We start from the raw sequence: 23,639 nt of genomic DNA, 5'->3' as shown, positions 1-23,639 counted from the left end.
ATCAACCAAATACCGTGGTAGTATGCTAAAATGCTATCAATAGAAGTAAAAAGTGACCTGAATTTAGGTGGTGGCTAAAATGAACTTTCCACCCTGAAAGCCAAACACTTGAAACATCTGCTTTATCAAAAGAAGCACTGAGCTTCCACCCACAACTGCTGTGTGTAGGCAGTGCCACAGAGCTCTGTGTATATAAAGCCGGTTCAGTTCTGTCTGCCATTTTGAGCTCAATGTGTGTGATTCTAGATATAGTCACAGTACAGCAGAGCTTCAGCAGGTGGCAGCGTGAGAGGAATAGTCAGCAGACCGAGCTGACCTAACCTTACCACTCAGAACAACACTCTTATTGTCTGATCTCTCAAGAAGAAACACACAATACATCAAATTCCTTTTGCGCGGCTATGCTAGCTTTCGAGGGTTTTTATGATAGTTAGAAAACAGCAAATCCCCTTTCTCACACTGATCCCTGACACTGGAATTTTGATTGCTTGATAAATACTAGTAGCAAACTCAAGAGACGAATAAGCAAATAAAAAGACATCAAATATCAAAATCAAAGTTTGCCTGTTGGCACTGTTTTAAAAAGCCAAATGTTCTAAAATGTTGCTGCGTGAGTAAGTAAGTGTGAAGTAGGTTTAAAATCACAGTGCAAAGTATGAGTAAATTGATCCAGATGGTTACTACAATTAACAAAGGAAGAACAAGAACAAGAACAAGAGAAAAATAACCCCCAAAAAAAGCCTTGCTGCTCTTAATTATACTCTGTTAAATTAATGAAATATCTCAAATGAGAAAGTGTGTACCTTTTCCCAGAGGCCCAAGGTAAACCTTTACAGCCCATCAGAGAGGTGTCCAGGTCAAAGTAGCCTGTTTGATTTTTTCTCTGAGGAACCTGACAGACACACAAGACAAGATTATGCAAAATGAATTCCATGCTATGTACTATCAGGAAAACAAAGAACAGTTTTCAGGCACTGGAGGAGTAATTAAGTAATCTGAGATCTAATTAAATATGAGTGTAGGAGAAAAACTGTGAGACAGACTTCCCATGAACTTGTGTGTACATTCTAGTGTTTATATGTGTGAGTGAGACTGATCAGAGGACAGTAAAGTGTGATGATCTAAGAGCAACAGCTTACAGTGGCTGATGAGGCAGAGATGAGCTGCATGTGCCTTACCAGCCTGTATGTGTAGTGCATTAACCACGACAACAGAAATAAGTGCCAAACACTTCCTCCTCTTCATGACAAATCTTCCTAAGCTTACTTCATACACTGGTAAAACTATGAGTAATGCTTTAGATGATTTGAAATAAAGACAAGTGTGATACTAACACAACCACAGATACTAACAGTGATGACTAATCACAGCTACGTCATTCTAAGGATGTATGTGTCTGTAATCCAGCATGTGAGAGTGTTCATTTTCGCACATTAGAAAAGTGACAAAGACTGAGTTGTTTTGCAGTATGTGTGAGTGTTTCGTACAGGGCTGGAGAGCAGAGGCAGGCCAGTACAGGGGTGGAAGGCCTTGGTCGCTGTAGCATCTAATGAGTGGCGATTCTGTTTCTTCCAGCTATTGCAGGGACGTAGAGGCGAAGGGCTGTGAGAGCGCTGGAGCACAGAGATGGGGAGAGATTAAGACATATTGCATTGGCATTATCACATAACCTTCTCATAAATCCGTTTTCTTTTGTTTACCGCTTCAAACCCACCTGTTCCCCGTGAGAAATCCATTAGATATGGGATAAACTGGAAAAATATGATGTCTGCTGGGGGATGCAACCATCAATAATTTACCCAATTATTTTAACCTGGTCTTGGCCAAATTTTAAGACGTTTTTGTCGAAATCATTTGTTTTATCAGATGTGAAGCATTTTTGCCCAAATGTAAGCCAGTTTAATAATTATTAATTACATTATTTATTTAAATTGTTTATTTGTGAAGTGGTACAGGAACAGTTATGGTAGTATTCCTATGCTCGACTTGACTTGTGCTTCATCCATTTTCTACAACGTGCATGACACCCATCTCAATACAGGTAAATATAACAGCAATGCCACGCAAAACTGCTGCAAATTCATCATTTTCTGATCATGGTGTGGATTTGCAGGTTGTCATATTGGCACTGTCTTAGTATAATAAATGAACATAAATAAATTAAGGAACAATGTTATGCAAAATAAACCTAAAAAAGGAGGATGAATGATGTCTTGATCACCTTGAAGTGCTTATTTCACTCTAATAACTGACTTCCTATACAATATCCTAAAATTCATAGAAGAGTATTCAAAAAGGCTCTTTGATAAAAAAAAAAAAAAAAAAAAATTATATATATATATATATATATATATATATATATATATATATATATAAAAATAAAACTATAGGCTAGTTTGTTCACTCCCGTTTCATGCAATAAGGCAGTGATAGTGATTTTTCTCTCTGGGGTGTTTTCTTGTCAGCTTTTGGTTCGCCTGCAACCTTGATGGATGTGATACCAAAAAATACCACGTACAAGTACAGGTATTAGTCACCATACTTGTCAGATGGAAAATTGAAACAGATGAGTACAGTCAAGCCAAGTTGGTAACATTCAGTGGAAAATGGTCATGCAAATTTACTGTGTGGTTGTAAACATATCAAGCCTCTTACCAAGATAGTGGAAGGGGGAGTCATGTCTGGACTGGAAATGCTGGAGCTGCCAGACTTGGGGGGTGCCTGGTTTTCATCCTGGGGGGCACAGGCCTGGGTTGATGCGCAGGTTTGCATTGGGGACTGAGGTTGAGGCATGCTATGGTTGTGGCTTATGTTACAATTCATTGCTGGGGTAGCATCACTGCAAGTCCAACTGTAAAACTGATCATTCTTCAAGCTGTTCTCTAAAAAGTGGGAGGCAAAGGGGGTTTCGTGGCTGCTGGGTGTCAGGACTCTGAGCTTGTCCTGCTGGGGAGTTCGTAAACGCTGACCAGCCTGGGTGTTGGACTGGCCTTTGAATGAAGATTCTTCAAGTGTAAAGTGAGCACCATTTTGGGCCCAGGGAGAATGGCAACCTGTCCCCGCATCGACTCGGGGCTTGTCTGTGCAAACAGGCGAATGTGTGGCAGCGGTGTGCGTGCCTCTGTGAGGTTCATGGCTGGGTATGTGGCCGTTGGTGTAGCCATTGGTGGCAGTGTGTGAGGCTTGTGGTATGTGTGCAGTGTGTGAGTATGTGCGGACCGTGTGCGTGACCGTTGTTGTGTGCGTTTGGTGCAGAGGGCTGCCACTTCTGCTGTGCCTTGGGGACAGAGAGGGGACAGACAGCCTCTCCTGGATGAGTCTGGTAATGTCCTGCACTGCCTGAGTGATGAGGGAGCTGTCCCTCTCCCGGTCCTTCTCCTTCTCTCTGTCTCTCTCTCTTTCTCCATTCCTCTCTCCCTCTCTGTCTCTTATCTCAGTCATTTTCAGCTTCCGGCAGGCTGCAGGTTTGGGTGACGTGCTCTCCCGTTTGCTGAACGAAGTGTCAGTCACAGGTGTGTTGAAGGGGGTGGGCCACACGCGTCCAACAGACTCATAGGGTGGTACCTCAGGCTCTTTGGTCTTACTGGCAGTTATGTCTTCATGGTTACTGCCCCACATGGCTTTGGGAGGGTTGTCAGATGCAAAAAGTCCTGGAGGGAGTGGGGGGGCTGTGGGGTCACAGAAGTTAAGCCTCTGTGCAATGCGGGCAATAACTTCCTGCCTTTCCTGCAGCAAGGAGCCAATGAGGGGGTTTGTCTCACTTGCAACAGGTCGTGGGGAGGGGCAGCGGGTTGGCTCTGCCATGGAGAAATTCTTAAAAGCTTTCAGCGGTTCAGGGATGGGCCCTTTTGACCTCTCACTGCTGTTAGTTCCAGAACCGTAGTCCTCTACTTGTGTGGGGTCAGATGACCCATTGAGGGCCGAGTACAGCCACTTTCCTGCCTTACTGGTTGAAAGTGGAGATGGCGAGTGGGGGCGGGAGGGTGTGGGGGAGTGGGAAGGCCTGTGGAAAAGTGGGGAGCCCTGACGCTGGGGGATGTTGACCTGTGGTAGCTCTCCGTTCTGATACGCATGGCTGTGGTTTTCATCTGGCTCCTGGCTTTTTTTGCTGTAAGGAGGCGGCACGGCAGTATGGGGAAGGCTGTTAATGGGGATGTTGTTGATGGGGAGATTCGGAACAGGTAATCCATTGAGGAGTAGGCCGGACATGGAGTTGGAGTTCTTGTACATGTTGGAGTTGTGAAGGAGGTTTTCTTTGCTGGGGTCCTGGGTCTTTTTGAGGGTGGGCAGTCCACCATGGCTGTTTAGGTTCGGGTTCAGGCTGGAGGTTTTGCTGTAAAGTGGAGGCAGGCCGGTGTGGATGCTGCAGGCGAGGGTCGGGTATGTTGGTTGACGCGGAAGTGACTGAACACGAACCTGCAGTGCAACACTCTGAGATACATTGGGGACGGGGAAAATGTGCTCTGAAGGCGGCTGCGAAAACTGCCACACCAACTCCTCATCTGCAGCACTGATCCTGTTGAGAGGGAGTAGAAAGACACAATAAATATGATAATATGCTGCACATTTTTCATCTAGTATTGGAGTAGTACAGATTTCAATTTGCTTACATTGTCAAATCTAGTTTAACGAACAAAACTCCACCGTAGTTGTTTACAGCTTTGTGTCAGTTTGAAAATAAACTTAGATCGAGTGTCCGGTAGCTCTTGTAATCTGGTCAAAACCCTCAGTGAAAAGCCTTCAACCCACCAGTGTGTAAGTCTTCAGTAAGTGTTAGGTCTGACCTGTACAGGATGTTTCTGGGGACGATGCCATGTGAGGCACTGAGCCAGGCGCTGAGCTGGGAGAAGAAGACGTAGGAGCGAACAGCCAGCAGCAGGGTCTTCTCTTCAATGAAACGATCGCCGCTTCTATTAAAAACACATTTAAAAGAGGTGGAAATGTGCCAGTGTGTCAGGTTAATGAAAAAACAGTTCAGGGTTGTGTGTTCTTTCTGTCTGAAGGCACATGCAAATGCAAAAGTAGGCCAAATTTCTAGACTAATTAACACTCTAAGTGCCAAGGCAATTATCTAGGCTTTTCTTTTTTCATTTTTGTTATAATTCAATGTTTAATTTATGGCATGTTGTAAATGTATTCTTAGCCTTTTGAGCTATTTTATTCTTCACTTTTGTACTAGTCTTGACCTTGAGGAAGATGAAAGTAAGTATTATGTAATTTTATATAGAGGGGTCAATAAAGAGCATATCATAGTGTTCTTTACAATTTTGCCCTTGGATTTGCACTTCAGTTCACTTATAAGCAAGAAGGAAGCTGAGTAAAGTGAAGTAAGTTAACCAAGGACAGACAGTGATGGAGACAGGAGGCAGAAAACCCAGATATAAGACATATTAAGGTGAAGACGCACCAACCCGATTTTCGGCGGTCGGACGTCATTCAGTCAGTCTAGTGAGGTCGGTGACATGAGTCTTTTTGGTGTGTTCTGTGAAATTGGCCGTCGTTAATGCTGTTGCCATTCTTTTTGGCCAATTCAACATATGTAACTGGCCACTACCAAGTCGTTCAGTCGGACCAATCTGATTGGTGGAGGGATAGCCCTTGACTAGTGAATCAGTGAATGAGAGGTTTACATGTGAATACAGCTATGCCAAGGTACTTCACACTATTATTGTCTTCTATAATAGGCCATTCACTGCTCATATCGTATCTAAATGAGTGCCTGTCAGTGTTGCCTATGGACTTCATTCATTCCATGAAGTGAACACTGTTAGCATTGCTAGCATAATGCAATTTCTCCTCAGTTTTCACCTGCAACATCTTTCTTCTTCCACAAGAAGAAGCCCGAGAGCTGACAACACCAGTGTTGTCTTATTACTATCCATCCGTTCAATGAGTACAACACCAACCCTTCTTGACAACTCAAAACTCTCTGCTGACGACAATGACTGACGACAGTGAGCTCTGTGTTTTGGTCTAGAGAGATGTTCTGTCAGTTCTAGTTTTACGTCTCGCACAAGCGCAGAACGTACGCTCAACTCGGTAATCGATTTGGTGTGTTCTTTACACTTTTTTGACCGTGTCGGGGAGACGGGAGTTGACTGATCAGTTGGGCTACCTTTTCTGGCAACGATTGGCAGTCGGGTTGGTGTGTCTTCACCCTTACAGTCTTTGGAATAAATGTGGTATGAGATATAAAATTTACCAATGCACTTTTCTAGCATTGCATGTGACTGACATAGTAAAATGATGTATGTGTGTTTGCGTTCACGTGTCTGCCTTACTGTCTTGGAACAGGCTGTAGGGTCCATCTTTCCAGCAGTAGAGCATCTTGCTTAATGACTGGGTCGCTGATAGGGTCACTTGGCGGACACTCATCACCATAGCAACAGTCTGGCAGGAGCATGACCTCGATCATGATGGGGATGTTGTTCCTCCACAGCAGGATCACCTCCGAACGGGTTCGTCTTGCTTGTCGACACTAGAAACACAGACAAGAAAAAGTGTAGGGTTAATGTTTGTTAGCAATCTACAACCGGAGATTACATTATTCCATAACTAGATGCTGCTTATAAAAAGACAGTGTGTATATTTAATGCTTGCTGTTAATATGTTTATTCTGGTTTTGTAAATTCTTTGAGCATCTGAGAAATTAATTTGCTTAAGGATTAACAAAGTTATATGTAATCTAATAACTTAAGCAATGTTAATTCATCTTTAGTGCTTTTAATTTACATGACATTGTTTCATGAATTATACTCCTACACTCATTTTTCATTATATCAGGGAGACTAAGGATTAATGAACTATGTTCCAAGAAGTCGCATAAAAATAAAAATATATACAGCCCGACATGTAAAAATGAAGATCCTATTAATTATGGGGTCTTTAATAACAGAGATGTGGTTGGAGCTAGCTAAGAAAAGACAATAAATGCCATTTGTGTAAGATTTCAGGAACAGATTAGTGGTTTTCCACATAGACGTGTGCTAATGTAGTACTGTACCTGGGGAAGTTTATCGCTGCATTCATGCTTGTGAAGAGGTGGCATAGCAGACTGGGCTGGTGGACAATGCAGCCCCTCAGTTCTGCCCTTCACTGAATATTCTGGCGTCCTTCCCTCAGTGATGAGCAATGTCAGGAACACCAGGAATTCCTCTGCATCATACTCAAAAAACTCCTCAGTTGCATCTAGACAAAGCAGAAAAACAAAAGATCGTTATAAGCCTTTAAACTCACTTAACGTCACAAAGACAGGCTTCCAAAGCAGTGAAGATGAAGTTAAGCACCTTGGGTTATAATGAGTACAATGCATATGAATGAAGAGCAAACTGTATTGACATGATAAACAACTGAATGCCGGAGTGGGTGTTCTGGTTTCTGCTTACGGGGATATGGCCATTTAAATTTGGCTGGAGAACGGGTGTGGGGAAAGGCAGTGGATGACCCAACTTTTCCAGTTTGGCTACTTCAAAAGGAATATATTTAGTCCTTCTGTGTCAGCTGAGCTGTGGAGTGAAGTCACACACTGGCTATATTTGATTCATAACGCATACATGTGTGGACAGATGGGTATGACAATGAAAAAAAAAATCGTAAAAATTAAGAAAACACAGACAGTAAAAACTTAAGGAGTGTATAGAAAAGAAATAGTACAGCTACTATACTAAATCTCCTAAAACTCCAGCAGTGTTACCAGAGCAGGGTGGGGTAGGCATGGTGGTGAGGATCTTGCAGGACAGAGAGGGGTTGTCCCTTTAACAGGAAGGAATATTTTCTTCCTCCAAAATTGGAGAATATAAGGCTCTATTCAAGGTAACAGCTATTTGGAAGCAGACAGACTGTTAAGAGACTAAAACATTAGTCACATTCAATCTATGCTTCATGTTGATTTGCTTTCTTTTAAGTCTTAAGTTACTTTAAGATGTGTATTTCTATCAATTATGGCAACTGCTACAAGTTTTTCTCCTGTCAATATTTTAAGAAATGTTGTTTCTTTTTGTTACAACTGAAGCTCAGATTCAAATGCTGGTATTTATAGCAGAAGGTTAGCTCTCTATCTCTTGTGCTTCTCCAGAGAAAACTCCCAGAAATCTGCAGGAAGTCAGCTGACACACAGCAGCACTGAGAATCACAGCTTTCTTTCTGCACACAAAATCACACAGCCTTGCAGTAGCTGTCGACAGTTGCTGTAACACTTCTGGAACCTGAGCCAAACACCAAAATCTACCTTTATTTTACACATTACAATAAATGAAGTCATGAAAAGCAGTTGCAATCATTGTGAGGATGACTGATTCTCATGAGGATAGATGCATGGAAACACACACTTATAGGCATGCTGTCCCCCCACCCACCAGACCGAGACTGGCTAGAACAGAGTCCCTCTGAGTTGGCTCTACAGAACGCTGCTGCTGTGTGTGTGTATCACAACCAGCCAGCGAGTCACGCACATTCCTCGCAGGGAACTCCTCCTACATGCCTTTGAGCTGCTGCTGCACGTGGAGAGAGGCGCAATCCAACACAAAACATGAGGAGGGAGAGAGGGTGGGTAGGAGAGGGGGGTCTGTTAGCCAGCTGTAGGCTGAATAAGAGCAGGGTGAAAGAGATGGAGAAGGAGAAGCAGGCTTTATTCAGGCACAAACTCCTTTTATTTGAAGGCTGGAATCGGAAAGGCAAGAACAAATGGGGCATGAGAATAATGCTGAGAGAACAAAAGAGAGTGGGCGACAGCAGAGAGGTGATATTTATGACAAAGGTTGTGATTCAAGGTCACAGAGTCCATCACCCACACCTTTACATGGTGTTAGGTTTGCGTACTGGATATAGTGGGCTACTACTGCCTGAAGAGCAGTTAAGGTGTAATCCCAGTGTGTGCTGGAAGCAGCCACTATCCTGGGATTTGGGCTAAAGGTGATGCTCTGTGAAAGAGGCAAGGAGCAGAACAGAAAGGAAGCACAGGGAGACGAAAGGAGGGAGTGTGATTAAAGAGAGGGGAGGGGAAAAAGGGTCCCCTACACACAACATACTATACAGACCCCAGTCATGTGTGCACAGTGGGTGTCAGATTGCTGTTTTCTAAGAAAGATTAACCCTGGAACATATACATACACTTACAGCCCTAATGCAAACATGTAAAAAACACACATATGGCTACAAACAAACAAAGATATAATGAAAAGAAATAAATACACATCAAATATACAAATCCTCTCAAAACATCTCAACATACACATGGCTCTGCGCTCACACACATGTGGTTTGCAGGACAAAAGGCTAGTGATGGAGGATTTGGTTAAGGGGCCCAGCCTATGTACGCATAGATGAGAGCTGTCATTCTTTAGGGCGTCATGCCTGAATAGAACATTCCTATGAAGCCTACACACACACACACACTCACACACATACCACCACAAAGAACTGAATAAAAAGCCAAGAGGTGACAAGAATGTAGATGGACAGCACAAAAAAGGCACAGAAGCAGGAAATCTGCCATAGACATGAAAGATGAAAGCTTTCAGAACGAGGCTTTAATTTTGTACTTCATTCAGCTGCAGAAGCTACAGGATCTGGGAATCTATATAAGAAACAGTGTTATTTACCAATCACTAAGGCTCACAAGCTTGGTTCAATGTTCAATTCTGCCTTTTCCTTCTCCTCCCTTTCCCACTGGACTGTGACCAATTCATTCCTGCCTCCCCATCTCTTTAAAATATCAAATCGGTTTCATCATTTTATATGAAAACTCACTGAATTAATGAGTCTGCCAGAAATGATTGATTTTTTTCCGTCTCTACATGAGGTCCTTTAGTAAACTAGGCTTCTTCTTTTTGAATGCTACTGAAAGATGCAAAAATTCACCAGGTTCAGCCCTCAAAGTAAGAAGCCCCTCAATCTCAAATTATGCAATGAACAACTGAGCAGAGATATCCCTTTTTCCAACACGCATGACCTCTCCTCTGTCTCCTGATAATGTGTGATGTAAATTATGTAACAGGTCGGATTTAGATTCAGGCATCTTATTATTAGACCTGTGACTGCTTGCCACCAAGTGCAGCTGGAGTCCTGCCTACAGATCGGCTGGTTTGGCTTGTATGCCTGCGCACACGTAAGCGCATACACACCTCTCCGTTGTCTCCATGTCCTCGGGCCAGCAGATCAGTACAGAGTCATGTGGGATGGAAAAAGGCTTCCAGGACAAGAGCACAGTGGTCACCCTCAATAACTGACAGAGTATTTAGAGTAAACACACAGTGGGGTGCACTTTGGTATGATTCATTACAACTCAAGGCCGGTGAGAGACAGATAAACAAGTCACACATGTCAGTGACTGTTTGTGGCATCTTGGATGGTTTGTCTTTATGTGTGTGTCTGTAGTAATAATGGGCAGATTAGGTTGAGCTGAATTAGTCACATAGACACCCTTTGAATTTATTTAATCTCCATACATATTGTTGGAACCAGTGTTAAGATTTATTTTTGCTATTTCAACAGAGACAGATGGATAGATTGAAGGAGATACAGGCCAAGTGAGAGACAGACACACACGCATTGAAATAAACTGACCCATTAATCTGCACACTGTGGCCACACAATCACTGCATGGTTGGCCCTCCTTCTATAGCAAAAGCTGCTCCGCTCTCTTCAAATACACACACATTCCCACACATACACTTACTCGCAGCTAATTTGAATGCTCAGTAAGTACCCATATGGCAAAACCACTCCCATCCTCCCCTGCTCAGACAGACAAGGAACCGGAGTGCTGCATTCTATATGTGTCATTTGTTTATGATCATGTTTCATGCAAATTAGGCAGACGGTACGATTCGCACTGCTAATTTTGCTGGTCTTTTCCTCTGCACCACTGCTGCTGGGGAAGTGGAGACAAAAGGCAGTGGCAGAGGAGCAAAAAGAGGCAGCAGGAGCTCTAGACGAATGAGCTCACCTACTGTATAACTGGGCTTCTTGGTATCAAAGCCTGACTGTTACACAGACACACACTGAATGAAGTAATATACTGCAGAGTAGCAACCAGGGAGAGACATACATCAGAGGAAAACAGGCAGGAGGTCTACAGACACCAAAAGAGACAGAGATGTCTTGAAAAGGAAAGGAAATACAAAGATAGTTCAAAAGGCAGACAGGAAATCATATTTATGTTTCTGATTTGTAAGTTAAAACCATGATTGAAATGTTCCAAAATTAAAATGTGACTGGAGTAGCATTTATATAAGCTGACTTAAGGTAAAAAACACAATGCTTTCTACCTAATGCGACAGTAGATTATAGTTGACAGACATTTCCTTATCTCATTAGGATTTAGAATGTCAAAAGCTACCGTTAGAATGTAGTATGTTATTATAATATTAGAACAAACATCTACAGACCAGGCAGGAAAAGGATAAAAAATAAGATGGACTAAAGTGCAAAAGTACAAGGATGAATACACCATGTTTATAGGGGTAGATTGCCAAATGAAGTTAGCTAAATTAAGTTAAATTAATTAGGTTGCTACAAAAAGTATTTCAGTGTTGTATAATCAAATGACCTATAATGTTTTGATAAAAAAAAGAAAAGAAAGAGAGACTCCAAGAACGGATGTGGTACTTTAATTGTGACCAATCGACTTTAGTTTAAATGCTCAGTCTGAAGTAAATGAATAACATCCACCGCTATTGTCGAGGTTTCCCTGAGCAAGACACTTAAGCCTCAACTGCTCCAGTGGGGCTCAGTCAAGTCTCTGAAGATGAATAAATAATAATAAAAAAATATGTGGAATACACGGCTGAGTAACTGGACCAATTCCTTACGAAACACATCACAGGAAGGACACCATAGAAGACATCCAAGACTAAATACATGCCTTCAAACTCATACAATTTTGAGGTTTGATTATATTTATATAATAAGATATTTGAATTTTAGCGGGCCTGCAGACACAAGATAACAGACCAGCGAGGAGTCTGTGAGTTAAGGGCATTTCCAGGCAGCTACAGTGCAGCAGCAAGCTGAGCTTGCTTAGGTGTGTCGGCTTAACACACAATGATATCTACCTCCTTCTGAATAGGACCAAAGAGAGGAGGTTTAACCTTCCCAAATGCCAAGTCCCAGTCTCATCAGGTGCAGAACCAGGTGCCCTTGATGGGAAATAACTCCAAAAAATGATTTCCTTGCACTCTCACCACTCATTGTAGAATCACTAAATACCTGACACACATGCAAAGAAAATTGAAATGCTGTAAAGTCTTGACCTTGAATCATGTGAGAACATGCTGAAAATGCATTTACCCAAGCACAACAAGGCTGAATGATATTAAAGCTGCTATTTTAATTCATAGTTTCTTGCTCAAGTAGCTTCAACAAACAACATGATTGTCACATACCTAAAATGGTACAAAGAAAAGACAAAGAAAAACATACCTATAAACAAAGTCACATAAAAAACAAATAGACACAACCATAGAATATGTTATGATGAAGCTGGTGCACAGTATAAGGCTCTCATCACAGCACAGTACCACCAGAACTAAAGTCCTCCAAAGCTCAAGAAAATGACAAAGCCAATGGATTTACTTTTAAATAGCAACTAAGAGTAGTGTGAGACAATATCACACAAAAAATTATGATTCTCACTTCATCAAGAATCTGTCACACACACGCACACACACACGCACACATACAGCTGCACTTCTGTAATAAATATACAGAGGTAGAAAGGGAGATTACACTGACAGTTCTTCCAAGCTAAATCTCCTTACTGCAGCCCCCGGTGAGATAAATATAGACACAACTTGGTAGCGCTCATTTTCTGTTTCTTTCCCTCTCTCTCTCTGTGATTTCAAAGTGTATGTCCTTGCAATGAAATATTTGACGATTCTGTGATAATGTCTGTAGGCTGCAGCTATCTAACAAAACAGCTAACGTGGTGAACTGCCAGATATATGCACATCGTGAGATTTTATATATATATATACACACACACACACACACACACACACACACACATATATATATATATATATATATATATATATATATATATAAAGAAACTGGGACAAAAGTTTCAACAGGACAAGCAAATCGCTGACACAGCTGGCATTGTGGTCTTGTATGCAAACTGAATACTTAATAAAGCTTTGTTGTCAGAGGCTTTGGGTAATTTGGGGATGTCTCAGGGGTACCACTAACATTTTTTCCAATTAAGTAAAGATTTATCTGAATCTGTGTTTTGTATTTTGGCTGAAGGATCACTAACAACAAACTACTCATGTAATACTTAAAGTATTACGAATGGTTCAAATCCACCACTAGGTAAGGCTTCTTAACACTGTATGATGACCATTTAGTGTAAACCCCAAGACAAGAGCAAGCCCATCCAGTTTTAATGTAATCAGATACACTGTTAACAAAGCAGGTGGCAAATCTGAAGTGTCAGCAGCCCTGGCAACTGCATTTCACCACCACCGTGGGAATTGTTTGCAATGCCATCTTTTCTGTTCCATGGCCAGATCTGCAGTCTCACTATATTTGGACACCAGCTGGTCTGCAAGACGACTAACCTGCAGCTCCTTTCCCCTATACATCAGAGGGATTACATTTTACAAGAATGTTTTCTGCCCAAACACTTAACAACATACAAGGTGTGACTTGGAAAACAAAAGACTTAAAACAAGCCTAAAACAAAGCCAAGCCAGCAGAGGTCATCTTACTGTCAGTATGTACAGTAAGTACTGTTCTGTTAACACAATCTGGTCCATGCTGAACAGACTCTTATATTCAGCATTCATTAGGTGCTTTTGCATTTAACAGTTCTGGGGACTTTCTGATAGGAAAGTCTCCCACAGGAGGGTGGCTCCAAGAACTTCTGACCTTCACGGGCCTTTTCTTTGTTTGCACTTGCACCGCCAGTACGAACCATCAAGTGACGTAATACGGCTGACGGTTGGCATAGCAACTTTTATTTTTTTTTGTAATCCTGTTCCAGCTTCAACTTTTCTGAATCGCTTCACCCTGTAGTGGATGCAAACTTTCCATGTGCTTCTCTTTAAGAGCTAAAGTCATTTCATTTCAAGGTGTCTTAACACAGTTAAACCTCAGTAAAGCCTGAACTAAACTTGAAAGTGATTATCAGTCAATATCAGTCAACTTTTTCATGTTTCACCTTAAAGCTAATTTCTGTTTTTAAGGCTGTTGTTTATGACTCCGTTTTACAATGTAGTATAAGACAATTAAACATTTTTGGGGTTCAGCAGTCAACAGACATATGTGTCTGGACCAATCCGGGTGGACTATGCCACTTTCAGTTTCCCTCACACTTTAAAAGCAACTACCCTGAAGCAGGGGCCAAAAAGACCCTTAAAACAGAGTTCTAAGAACGAAAATAGAACCTCGTTGTTGTAGTGAAACACAAACAAAAACAGGGACTTTTTCCAACAGTTCTAAAAATTATGAAATTTTTCCTGCCACAGAGTAACTTAATGGTGATGTAAGACCGTTTTTCTTCAAATCCTTGCAACAGACATAAAACTGGAAAAAAAAAATTATTATACTGTTATGCGCTTAGATATTTGGAATTTATCTTTCTGCACAGAATTTCAGTCACTAAAATTTCCCAAACAAGTCAGGAACCTTTTCATAAAATGCTCTCTATATATTCTAATTTCTTTTGGTTATATGGTTTTGGAAAACCTGACTTGGGCTGTAAATAAAATTTTAATTCACTAATGAATTGTATTTTAATGCCACCACTGCAGCGTTGTTTTGTGGTTTCTTGTAGGGTCGGGCACTTTGAGTGCACATTAAAAAAAATATATCGATCAATCTTGATACTGAAAGCTGTTCACTGTTGCCAACTAAAGCATAAAGCAATAAGTTAAGTCTGTTGTTTTGAGTGAATTTGCTGGATGGTCATTTATTCAGACAAAAACATGAAAAAATGGGTTTTCTTTCAGGCAGTGTATTGGATTTTTAGCTTAATTGTTCTTCCTCCAGGGTGAAATTAATTTTAGACTGATCTGACATGAGAAGAACCACCATAACAAAGGACTCACAGTGATTCATAATGTTATTAAACCAACTATGCTTTATTTATAACAGGTTATACATACAGTATTTGAGACGTAACTTATCATCATTTGTTTTAGAAACAAAACCAGTGCTTATCCTTGTGTTACTGGAGCCTTTATGTTAATCTAACTACATTTAGCATGCATTAAAAGTATTACGTTAATCTTCCCAGGTCTGACCCAGTGACTTGAACAGTTAATCAGTCATGAGGTTTACAAGTTAAACTTAAATCACATTTTTACAATCAAAACTAACTTTAGTGGCTGCAAATCCTGGATGACTGACCAGTGACTTTGATTGGGGCTGTGTTTACGATACTGTACCTTTACTGACCGGTGAGTTATGATGTATGTTTCAAGGCAGTAGTTCCTAGTAAGTCTTGCAAGCAAAGAAACCAAATAAGACAAGAGAAGTCGTCTTGTGGTGTCTATTTTTACACTCGCTTCTTACTCAAGTTACTTGACTTCCCATGTGAAAAACAGGAGTTCTACTGAAAGCAGAAAATAATCACATTCTGACTTGGACAAGTAACTAATGGCCACATGTTTGGACAGCTGACTGAAACAATGGCAGTAAGCCAGGTATTGACTGTTCGACTGGTGCTTTTTTTTTTGTTTTTTTTTTTAGGTCAGCCTCATTTTTTACAACTTGAGTACTATCCTAATATTTTACTGATTTCTAATTCATTTGGTGAAGTTCCAAAAACACCCTCTTGAAACAATTGTTTTTTTCTTAAATTCAGTGTTACTAATGAAGTTAGTTCCGACTGCCACTTTTACACAGCGCACTCCTCTCACTGCAACATGAACCCAAGGCACTCATTTAACTGTGATCTGACTCACAGGATGAACCTGTTGGTAAAAACCAGCAACTGGGTGACTATTCTCTTCTGCTATCTTCATTTTACATTTCCAATGAACCCCTGTCTACAACAAAAAAGTGACTAAGCTAGAAATTACAGGTCAATTTAGTCATTAAAAAAATATAACAAGGAAGCCCAACAATTCAGAGTTTTTTTCTGCTTCACAAAATGGTAGTGGATTGAGTGACATCTCTCTCCACACTTTGTTAAATGTGGTGTTACTTCTAGAGCAGTGCCATGCTTCATGCTACTTACCTGCATTCATGCTACTCTGGGATGTGGAGAGTAAAACAACTCTATCAGGTCCAAATTGTGGCTTGTTCAGATGACCGAGTACAAAGATAGAGGTTGACCTGGAAGATTCATGATGTCAGACCAGAGTGATTCTACCCTGGAATATATAGATCTTTACAGAGAAAAAGGTGACCCAAAAGTTGTGGGTTGGGCTTAGTTAAGCTTGTGCAATTGAAATTATCAACAAGGCCAGCCATTGACCTGAATAAGTACTCCTGTAGATTTGAAAGGCAATTGGTCAGTCCTGTCACTATCCCCCGTGACATCATCCACTGGCTAGCCCCCCCTCCAAGATTAACTGCCCTCCTCAGAGCCCTCCCCTCCCCCTGCCTTTACACAACCACTATCTTGATTTAGGAATGAGAAGTTAATAGGACTTTTAGGAAGCAAAACCCCCGCAAAGCAGCAGGACCTGACACTTTCTACCTCGATCTTCAGGGTTGAGGGAGAGAAAGCTGTGGCGTTCACAGACATTTATAGCTCCTCACTAAAGACATGTACTGTATGAGCTGGCTTCGACACTGACAACATCATACCCAACCCTCTTGTTATCTTGACTTGTGTGATAATGAAGTCTTTTGAGCTCCTTGTACTGGCCTCACAAATAACTTATTCTGAGGCCAAGTATCGTGAGGACCAAAACCTCAAAGCAAAGATTTGCTTCCCAGCTGCAACAAGCCACAGATACAAATGACGCATACATCACATTTATTCATATTCACTTGTCTATGTCTTACCACTAAATTTGTCACTTTAAGCCATTGCCATTTATTCTAGTTATTCTGTTACGGTGCAATGTATTTGGGTCTTTCCATGAAACTGGGTTTATTTTGGTATCTAGCACTTTGCCAGCTTTTTAGACCCAATAATAAAAGAGAAATTTTGACATATTTCCCCCCAGGATGTACCTAATGATGACCTCAAATAAATGCAAAAAAATTATACTCTTTCTCTAAGCCATCCCAAAATTAATGAATTTTTAATAAAATATCAAGGCCAAAAATAGGACCCAAATTGAGACATGAAAAGCTACCTAAGTGTCAGTGCATTTTATCTTGAAAACATCACTTGAAATGGTTTCATATACCGCTATAAATAAAGACATTGTGTTAAATTTGACGATCCCAGTCATTAGCTTACTGGCCAATAGGCTGTAAGCTATTGTCGTCATGCGGCCTCCGGCAGCGGCGTCTGTCGTCCGTTACAAAAATTTCAATCGTCTTCTTCTCCGAAACTACAATTCCGATTGACTTCAAACTTAGTATACAGCTTCTTTCTGATGATGTCAACAAAAGTTAGTGAAATTATTTGGATCTGGCTCTGATTCTGGATTTGGTGTGACTTTGAAAAATTTCCCCATTAGAACAGATAGGAAGTGCTGGTAAGCTACAGGGCCACTGGTCCTATGTTTTTTTTCTAATCCGGACATGCAGGTTTTCATGGATCGGTAGTCTCATTTGAGGTTTCATGCATAACCCATCGTGTCCACTCACGCTACGTGCGGAACCTGCCCATTTAAACACAAATAAATCGTGAGTGATTTTGCAACAGCAGTCATTTTTGTGAAACACTCTGCCTTGCATATTTACTTCAATTCCCAAAATGTAATCTGTAAGAGAATAAAAACATAGTAGCGTGTAATTTTTGTGTCCTTTTTACCTTGGTTACGCCAGGGTAATCATTGCATGCAGAGTCATCTGCGCACTGCTGGAATACTGATTAGTCATAATTTCAGGGGAAAACTCAGATATCACCGAGTCATCTGTGAATTTGCCTTGCATAATAGTGTGGGTATTGGGGAAATAAACTTAAAAGAAAAAGACGGGGGAGTTCATTATAGAAGATACGGTAGACTGGTGTCCGTGTTACATGCAGATTTTTGTATGTGTGCAAATAAAAATGTGTCATATCTGAAAAATAGTTTCTCTTATTGCAGTAAATTTTTTTTTTCAAAATAGACCCAAGGTGCTTCCAAACTTGCTTCATAACATCAGTCTACATCTTATTTGAATTTTTAGCTCCTCTGTCCTGCTTTTAGGTACCGGTTTCATAAAAGCACCCACTTGTATCCGTGTTACTAAATATTGAATTTACTACTACTACTTAAACTATTTATTGTTGTGATGTTGTTACACTATGTCTGTTGTCTATTGTTGAAGCTTGTTATTGTTATTGCATCAACAGACCAAAACAAGTTCTTGGTATGTGAAAACCGACTTGGCACTAAGCCGGTTTCTGACTGATTCTCATTCTAGGACTATTGGAGAGCAGAGACCAATGATCACAACTCCTGTCCTGGAAAGACGGGGGGAGAGAAAGGCCAAGTATTACCAAGGCAACCAAGACAATGTGTTAAACATTCGCATCACGGTGATTGAAGAGTGTCTGCGTAGGAATGAGCTGCACCAACCAATATGCGTCTTTGTATGTATGTGACAGTCAGCTGCAGTTTGACAACAAAGAGTTTTAAGACAATTAGTGCTCCTCTTGTGCGGTGAGTGTGTGGTATATACACAGCTTGTGACTGTTTTCTGTGGCGCTCTGACTAAACATGTCCTTGCATTATATACTCTGAAACAGTCTGTTATGCTGTGTTTAGGTGATCATGTTCTGTGTGTTGCACTGTTTGCGTAATGATGTCTCGGTGTTTACGCCACTCGAGTATGTTTGAAGGTAACCCTGTCCTGCTACATGTACTGTTGTTCTCCCCTTCGTGGTAAAACATCACAGGATTGCTGCTCGACATCAATTGTAATAACAGGGTCAACTGCGTTTCCACAGTGTTTTATAACACGGATCACACGTCACTGCCAGCTCACCTTTCCTGTTTTTGTCTGCCTTGTATTACAATGTTCAAATCAGTGGAAGTGGTGGTGAGGTCTGCCAAGAAACTGATTTTGTTCTGAACACTGTAAAAATGTCAAAGAATCAGCTCAAATCTTGAATTCTAGTTTCATATTAGTTATCAGCATACTTTATCATTATACATTGTTTAGGTCTTGAAAGTTAACAACTATACTAAATACTAAAAACTAGTATCTTGTTTTTTTCCCCCCGAAGAGCTGCTGTCCTTAGAGCCTGCATGCTGGAAAACTTTTAGAGCCTCCTCCTACTTGATTTACTGTGATGATCCCTCAAAAGTCTATGATGTATTTGTGAGTGTGTCCCTCTCTCCCCCTCTGCAACACAAAGGGGCAGACTCGCAGCACACATAGCAACAGGCCCTGATTGGCTGAGGGCTGTTAGTATAGTTCCAGCTGAGGAGAACTCTTCTTCTGTTTTGTGAACTCAGCTGCTATTATTCTCCCACTGCTAACAAACAAACACACATTCGACCCAGACTGACACACCACCACCTTGCCCTCGCTCTCACATACACACCCGTTATTGTCTGCTGCAAACCAAGGTGTTGTTTAGCAGCTGAACAATTCAGACACGGTACATAAGTCGAATGGTAAACAAGCTTTGAGCCATTGTAAAAGTACTTTCATCACGAGAGGTAAGCATTCATAGAAAAGATGCAAAATCATTTCCTGTAAAAGTTATGAAGCCAAAAGTTATCAAAAGTGTCAAATTTCCATTCAAATATACCAAATTGGATGTTTTCTGATGTAGGATTTAAAGGTCATCCAGTTTCAAATTTCTAATCTGAAGTAAACATTTTGTGTAGATGCACACAAATCCCATTTCCCAACTTCTTGTGCTACTCAGCCTTCTTACAGTGTTAGGTCAACACTGTATGAATAAGCACCATTAACAATGGCAGTCTTTCTGGGGTAGGCAACCATGGTTGAAGGAGTGCCAAAAGCTTGCAGGATTAAATTCCAGCCACAGACTTAGCCAGGTGATTTCAGTTCAGTTATTAACACCTTTAACAACACATTAGCTAAATCAGAGGGATGTAGGTTAAAATGCAATGAAAACCTACAGTAAACAGCCTGCCACTGACCACAAAAACGTAAAATCACTTCAAGTGGGTCATTGTAGTCAGGATTCACCTCCTCCTTATTTCCCCATTCTCCTTCCCTGTAATGTCAAAAGAAAATTGTAAAAGCCATCACCTGTGGTTTGCTGTGTTCACCACAGTGTCCTTGTTGACTTAATGCTGCCCACATGTATGTACTGGAGTCGGGGCCCCTAAGCACCTCTTATTCAGGCAAGAGCAGCCCTTTGCAAACTCATTGTCTAACTAATACCAGTTATGTAACAGGACATGGTGTGAGTACAGCAGTGCTGGACAAGGTAGATAAAAATTGGAAATTTCTAAACCTTAGTTGAGCCACAAACCTGCTTTAACAGTATACTTTGGTTAAAAATTTATTTCAAATTCAGCTTTAGTCATTTTAATTCAACAAAAATGCCACATCTAACATTAAATCTTTCCTACAGCACTTCAATTCTGCAATGTGACCACTTGTGGGTACTGGATTCTAGGGCAGTAGGACAAACTAGTGTCTCTTGGTAACCAAAGCCACCCAGTCAATCATGAATGCCCAAGCCTTTGACCGCTCCTGAAAGGGGTGTCCAAATTGAGCAACTCGAGCAGCGCATTTCCATGGCCTTGTGAAAAGTGTGTCAGTTGTGTCACAAGCAGACCAAGGTGGTTCGTCGCTAGAATTAACTGGCTGAGACACAAGGCCAAAGTTTCAACATGGCCAAATACACATTAACTTCATGATAGGTTTGACTGAATAACTTCTTTTAATAATTTATCTTCTTCTGCATGCATGTGAGACTTAAAGTTAAACTCTGTTGACTCTCATTCAACAGAAGTATTTATTAACAGTGCATTGTTCATGAATTACAATATCTTACTGCTAAAATCATCTCAGTAAGTAGCGGAAAAGAACCTTAACCAAGTACAACAGGACATACTGACTGTCAGGTGGTTTAGTGAGAGCATGAAGCAGTGCTGGGGGTGATACTCAGTGGAATCGGCTCATTCAATATTGAAGCCAGCTGTTGGACTGAAGGAGGTGAGACAATGGAGAAAAGGAAAGAAGATAGTTGTGATGAGTCTCAAATTAAGTCAACCTCACACTGTTGTTAATAAACAATGTGCTTAACTCTGCCACAATGAGCCCCTGAGGTGTCCTTTGTTAACAGAGGGTAGGTGTGTTTGTGTAATCATGATTTCATTACTTTAAAACAACACTCACATTTGGGATTTATCACTTATCACTCTATGGATATCTATAGGACCATATTAGCTGGTGAATTTGAGCTTAGGATGGTACACATAATTAAAATACATTGTAGCACAATATTAATTTTGACAAAATATAAATGGGTGCTTCTATGAAACTGGGTTCATTTTGGTACCTAACACTTTGCCAGCTATTTAGACCTAATAATAAAAGAGAAATTTTGACATATTTCCCCCCAGGATGTACCTAATGATGACCTCAGATAAATGCAAAATAAATTTTACTCTTCCTCTGAGCCATCCCAAAATTAATGAACTTTTAATAAAATATTGGAGCCAAAAATAGGACCAAAAATTGAGACATGAAAAGCTATCTAAGTGTCAGTGCATTTGATCTGGAAAACATGAGTGAAAATGGTCATATACCATTATAAATAAAGACACTGTTAAATGTGACGATCCTAGTGGTTTTTCTAATCCAGACATGCAGGTTTTTCATGAATCGCCAGTCTCATTCCAGGTTTTGCATGTAACCCATCATGTCCACACATGCTGCACGTGGAACCTGCCCAGTTAAACACAAATAAATCGTGAGTGATTTTGCAACAGCGGTCATTTTTGTGAAACACCCTTCCTTTCATAATTAGTTCGATTCCCCAAATGTACCTGTGAGAGAATAAAAAGATATTCAAAAAAATTGTAGCGCGTAATTTTCATGTCCATTTTACCGTGTTAAATGCAGATTTTTGCATAAAAAAATATTTAAAAAAAAAAAGTGTTTTATCTGAAAAATAGTTTCTCTTTTATCTCAGTTAGGGCTGCACAATTTTGGAAAAAAAAAAAATCCCGATTTTTTCCTCTAAAAACTCGATTTTCGATTTCGATTTTTGGGTATAACTAGAAAAGGCAACAGCAGTCAACATGTCGTTTTCGTGAGCAGCCCACAATGCAAGCCACTGCTCTGACCTCAAAGCTGTGATGGGATCACGTGATGAACCTACAGTTTTGTTTTGTTTTTTCTCTTCATTAAATCTTTGAAATGAAGTAGAGTACACAAACAATGTATACAACAAGAAAATAACATAAGTTTGTCAGGGGGAATACTCTATAAGAAAATGTCCAAATCAGAGCAAATACTGATAGTTGTTACAACCTTTTTGTTTCCACATTTATCTAACAGCTTTAAATAAATTTCAACATCTTACAAAACATAAATAATATTTGGTTTTGTGTTACAGAACTTACATTAGTGAGTGAAAAATTTAGCAAGTAAGAGGACTAAATTAATTATTTAAAAAAAAAAAAAAAAAAAGTTTTTTTTTCTTTCTTTTCTGGGTATCTGGCCCACAGAAGTGATACCAGTGTCAGTCAGTGACAGGCATCAGTCGTGCGTGTGTGCGTGGACCAGGTTAATATGAGTGTTCCCCATGCGGTTCTATTTAAATTGGGGGATCCGTGCGTGGAATAGACCGACCCAGGACACACTGGAGGGATTCTATCCCTGGAGCTGGTGCATGTGTGTGGGCACAGGGCTGTGTGGGCTCCTCTGCTGAGGCTGATGACCCCGAGACCCGGACCCGGTTCGGAAGAAGACAGTACGGTACAGATCCGGGACAACGGAAGATGAGTGATCCGCTTGCAGTTATATTTCAATTGCGGGATCCGTGCGTGAAGCCACGGCTTATATTGGTATACGTACTGCGGGTTCATGAACAGATTTAACGTCCGGTCATTACACGGACTTCTGTGAAAGACCGCTGTCACAGGAAGAGCCTACGGTAGCCCGCGGGCACGCGGAGGCGCGCGGCCCGGAGGCATGAGAGAGATGAAATCGATTTTACGATTTCCCTTTTTTAAAAATTGTCCTAATTAAAGAATCCGATTTCGATTTAAAATCGATTAATCGTGCAGCCTTAATCTCAGTAAATATTTATTTTTAAAACAAACCCAAAGTGCTTCCAAATTTGCTTCATAACAGTATCTGGTTTGAATTTTTAGCCCCCATGTCCTGTTTTGAGGTATCACTTTCATAGAAGCACCTAAACAGAATTTTATGTATAAGAAAAGAAAACATCTATTGTCAGACTTTGTTTAAAACTAAAATGTCAACTATTACTGTGTGTGTGTGTGTGTGTGTGTGTGTGTACATATATATATATATATATATATATATATATATATATATATATATATATGTGTGTATATATACACACACACACACACGCATCTATAAAATTATCATCTCAGCTGGCCTGGAAACACCTCGGGATT

At 40.6% G+C, this 23,639-nt stretch overlaps 1 protein-coding gene across 1 annotated transcript in view; it reads right to left on the bottom strand.

Moving 5' to 3' along the window:
* atosa (atos homolog A) overlaps positions 1–23,639 on the bottom strand; it is a 36,394-nt gene that overhangs the window by 3,654 nt on the left and 9,101 nt on the right. The window contains exons 2-7 of the mRNA XM_030130804.1: positions 7,004–7,188; positions 6,282–6,478; positions 4,785–4,910; positions 2,656–4,516; positions 1,488–1,613; positions 804–892 (exon numbers count right to left, since the gene is read on the bottom strand). Of these exons, the coding sequence (XP_029986664.1) occupies positions 804–892; positions 1,488–1,613; positions 2,656–4,516; positions 4,785–4,910; positions 6,282–6,478; positions 7,004–7,188 (2,584 nt within the window). The remainder of the gene's footprint in view (positions 1–803; positions 893–1,487; positions 1,614–2,655; positions 4,517–4,784; positions 4,911–6,281; positions 6,479–7,003; positions 7,189–23,639) is intronic.

Source organism: Sphaeramia orbicularis, chromosome 3 (genome assembly GCF_902148855.1).
Source record: "Sphaeramia orbicularis chromosome 3, fSphaOr1.1, whole genome shotgun sequence".
NCBI classification, from domain to species: domain Eukaryota; kingdom Metazoa; phylum Chordata; class Actinopteri; order Kurtiformes; family Apogonidae; genus Sphaeramia; species Sphaeramia orbicularis.
Note: the sequence above shows the minus strand (reverse complement) of the source record. Positions and strands in the feature narration are given on the sequence as shown.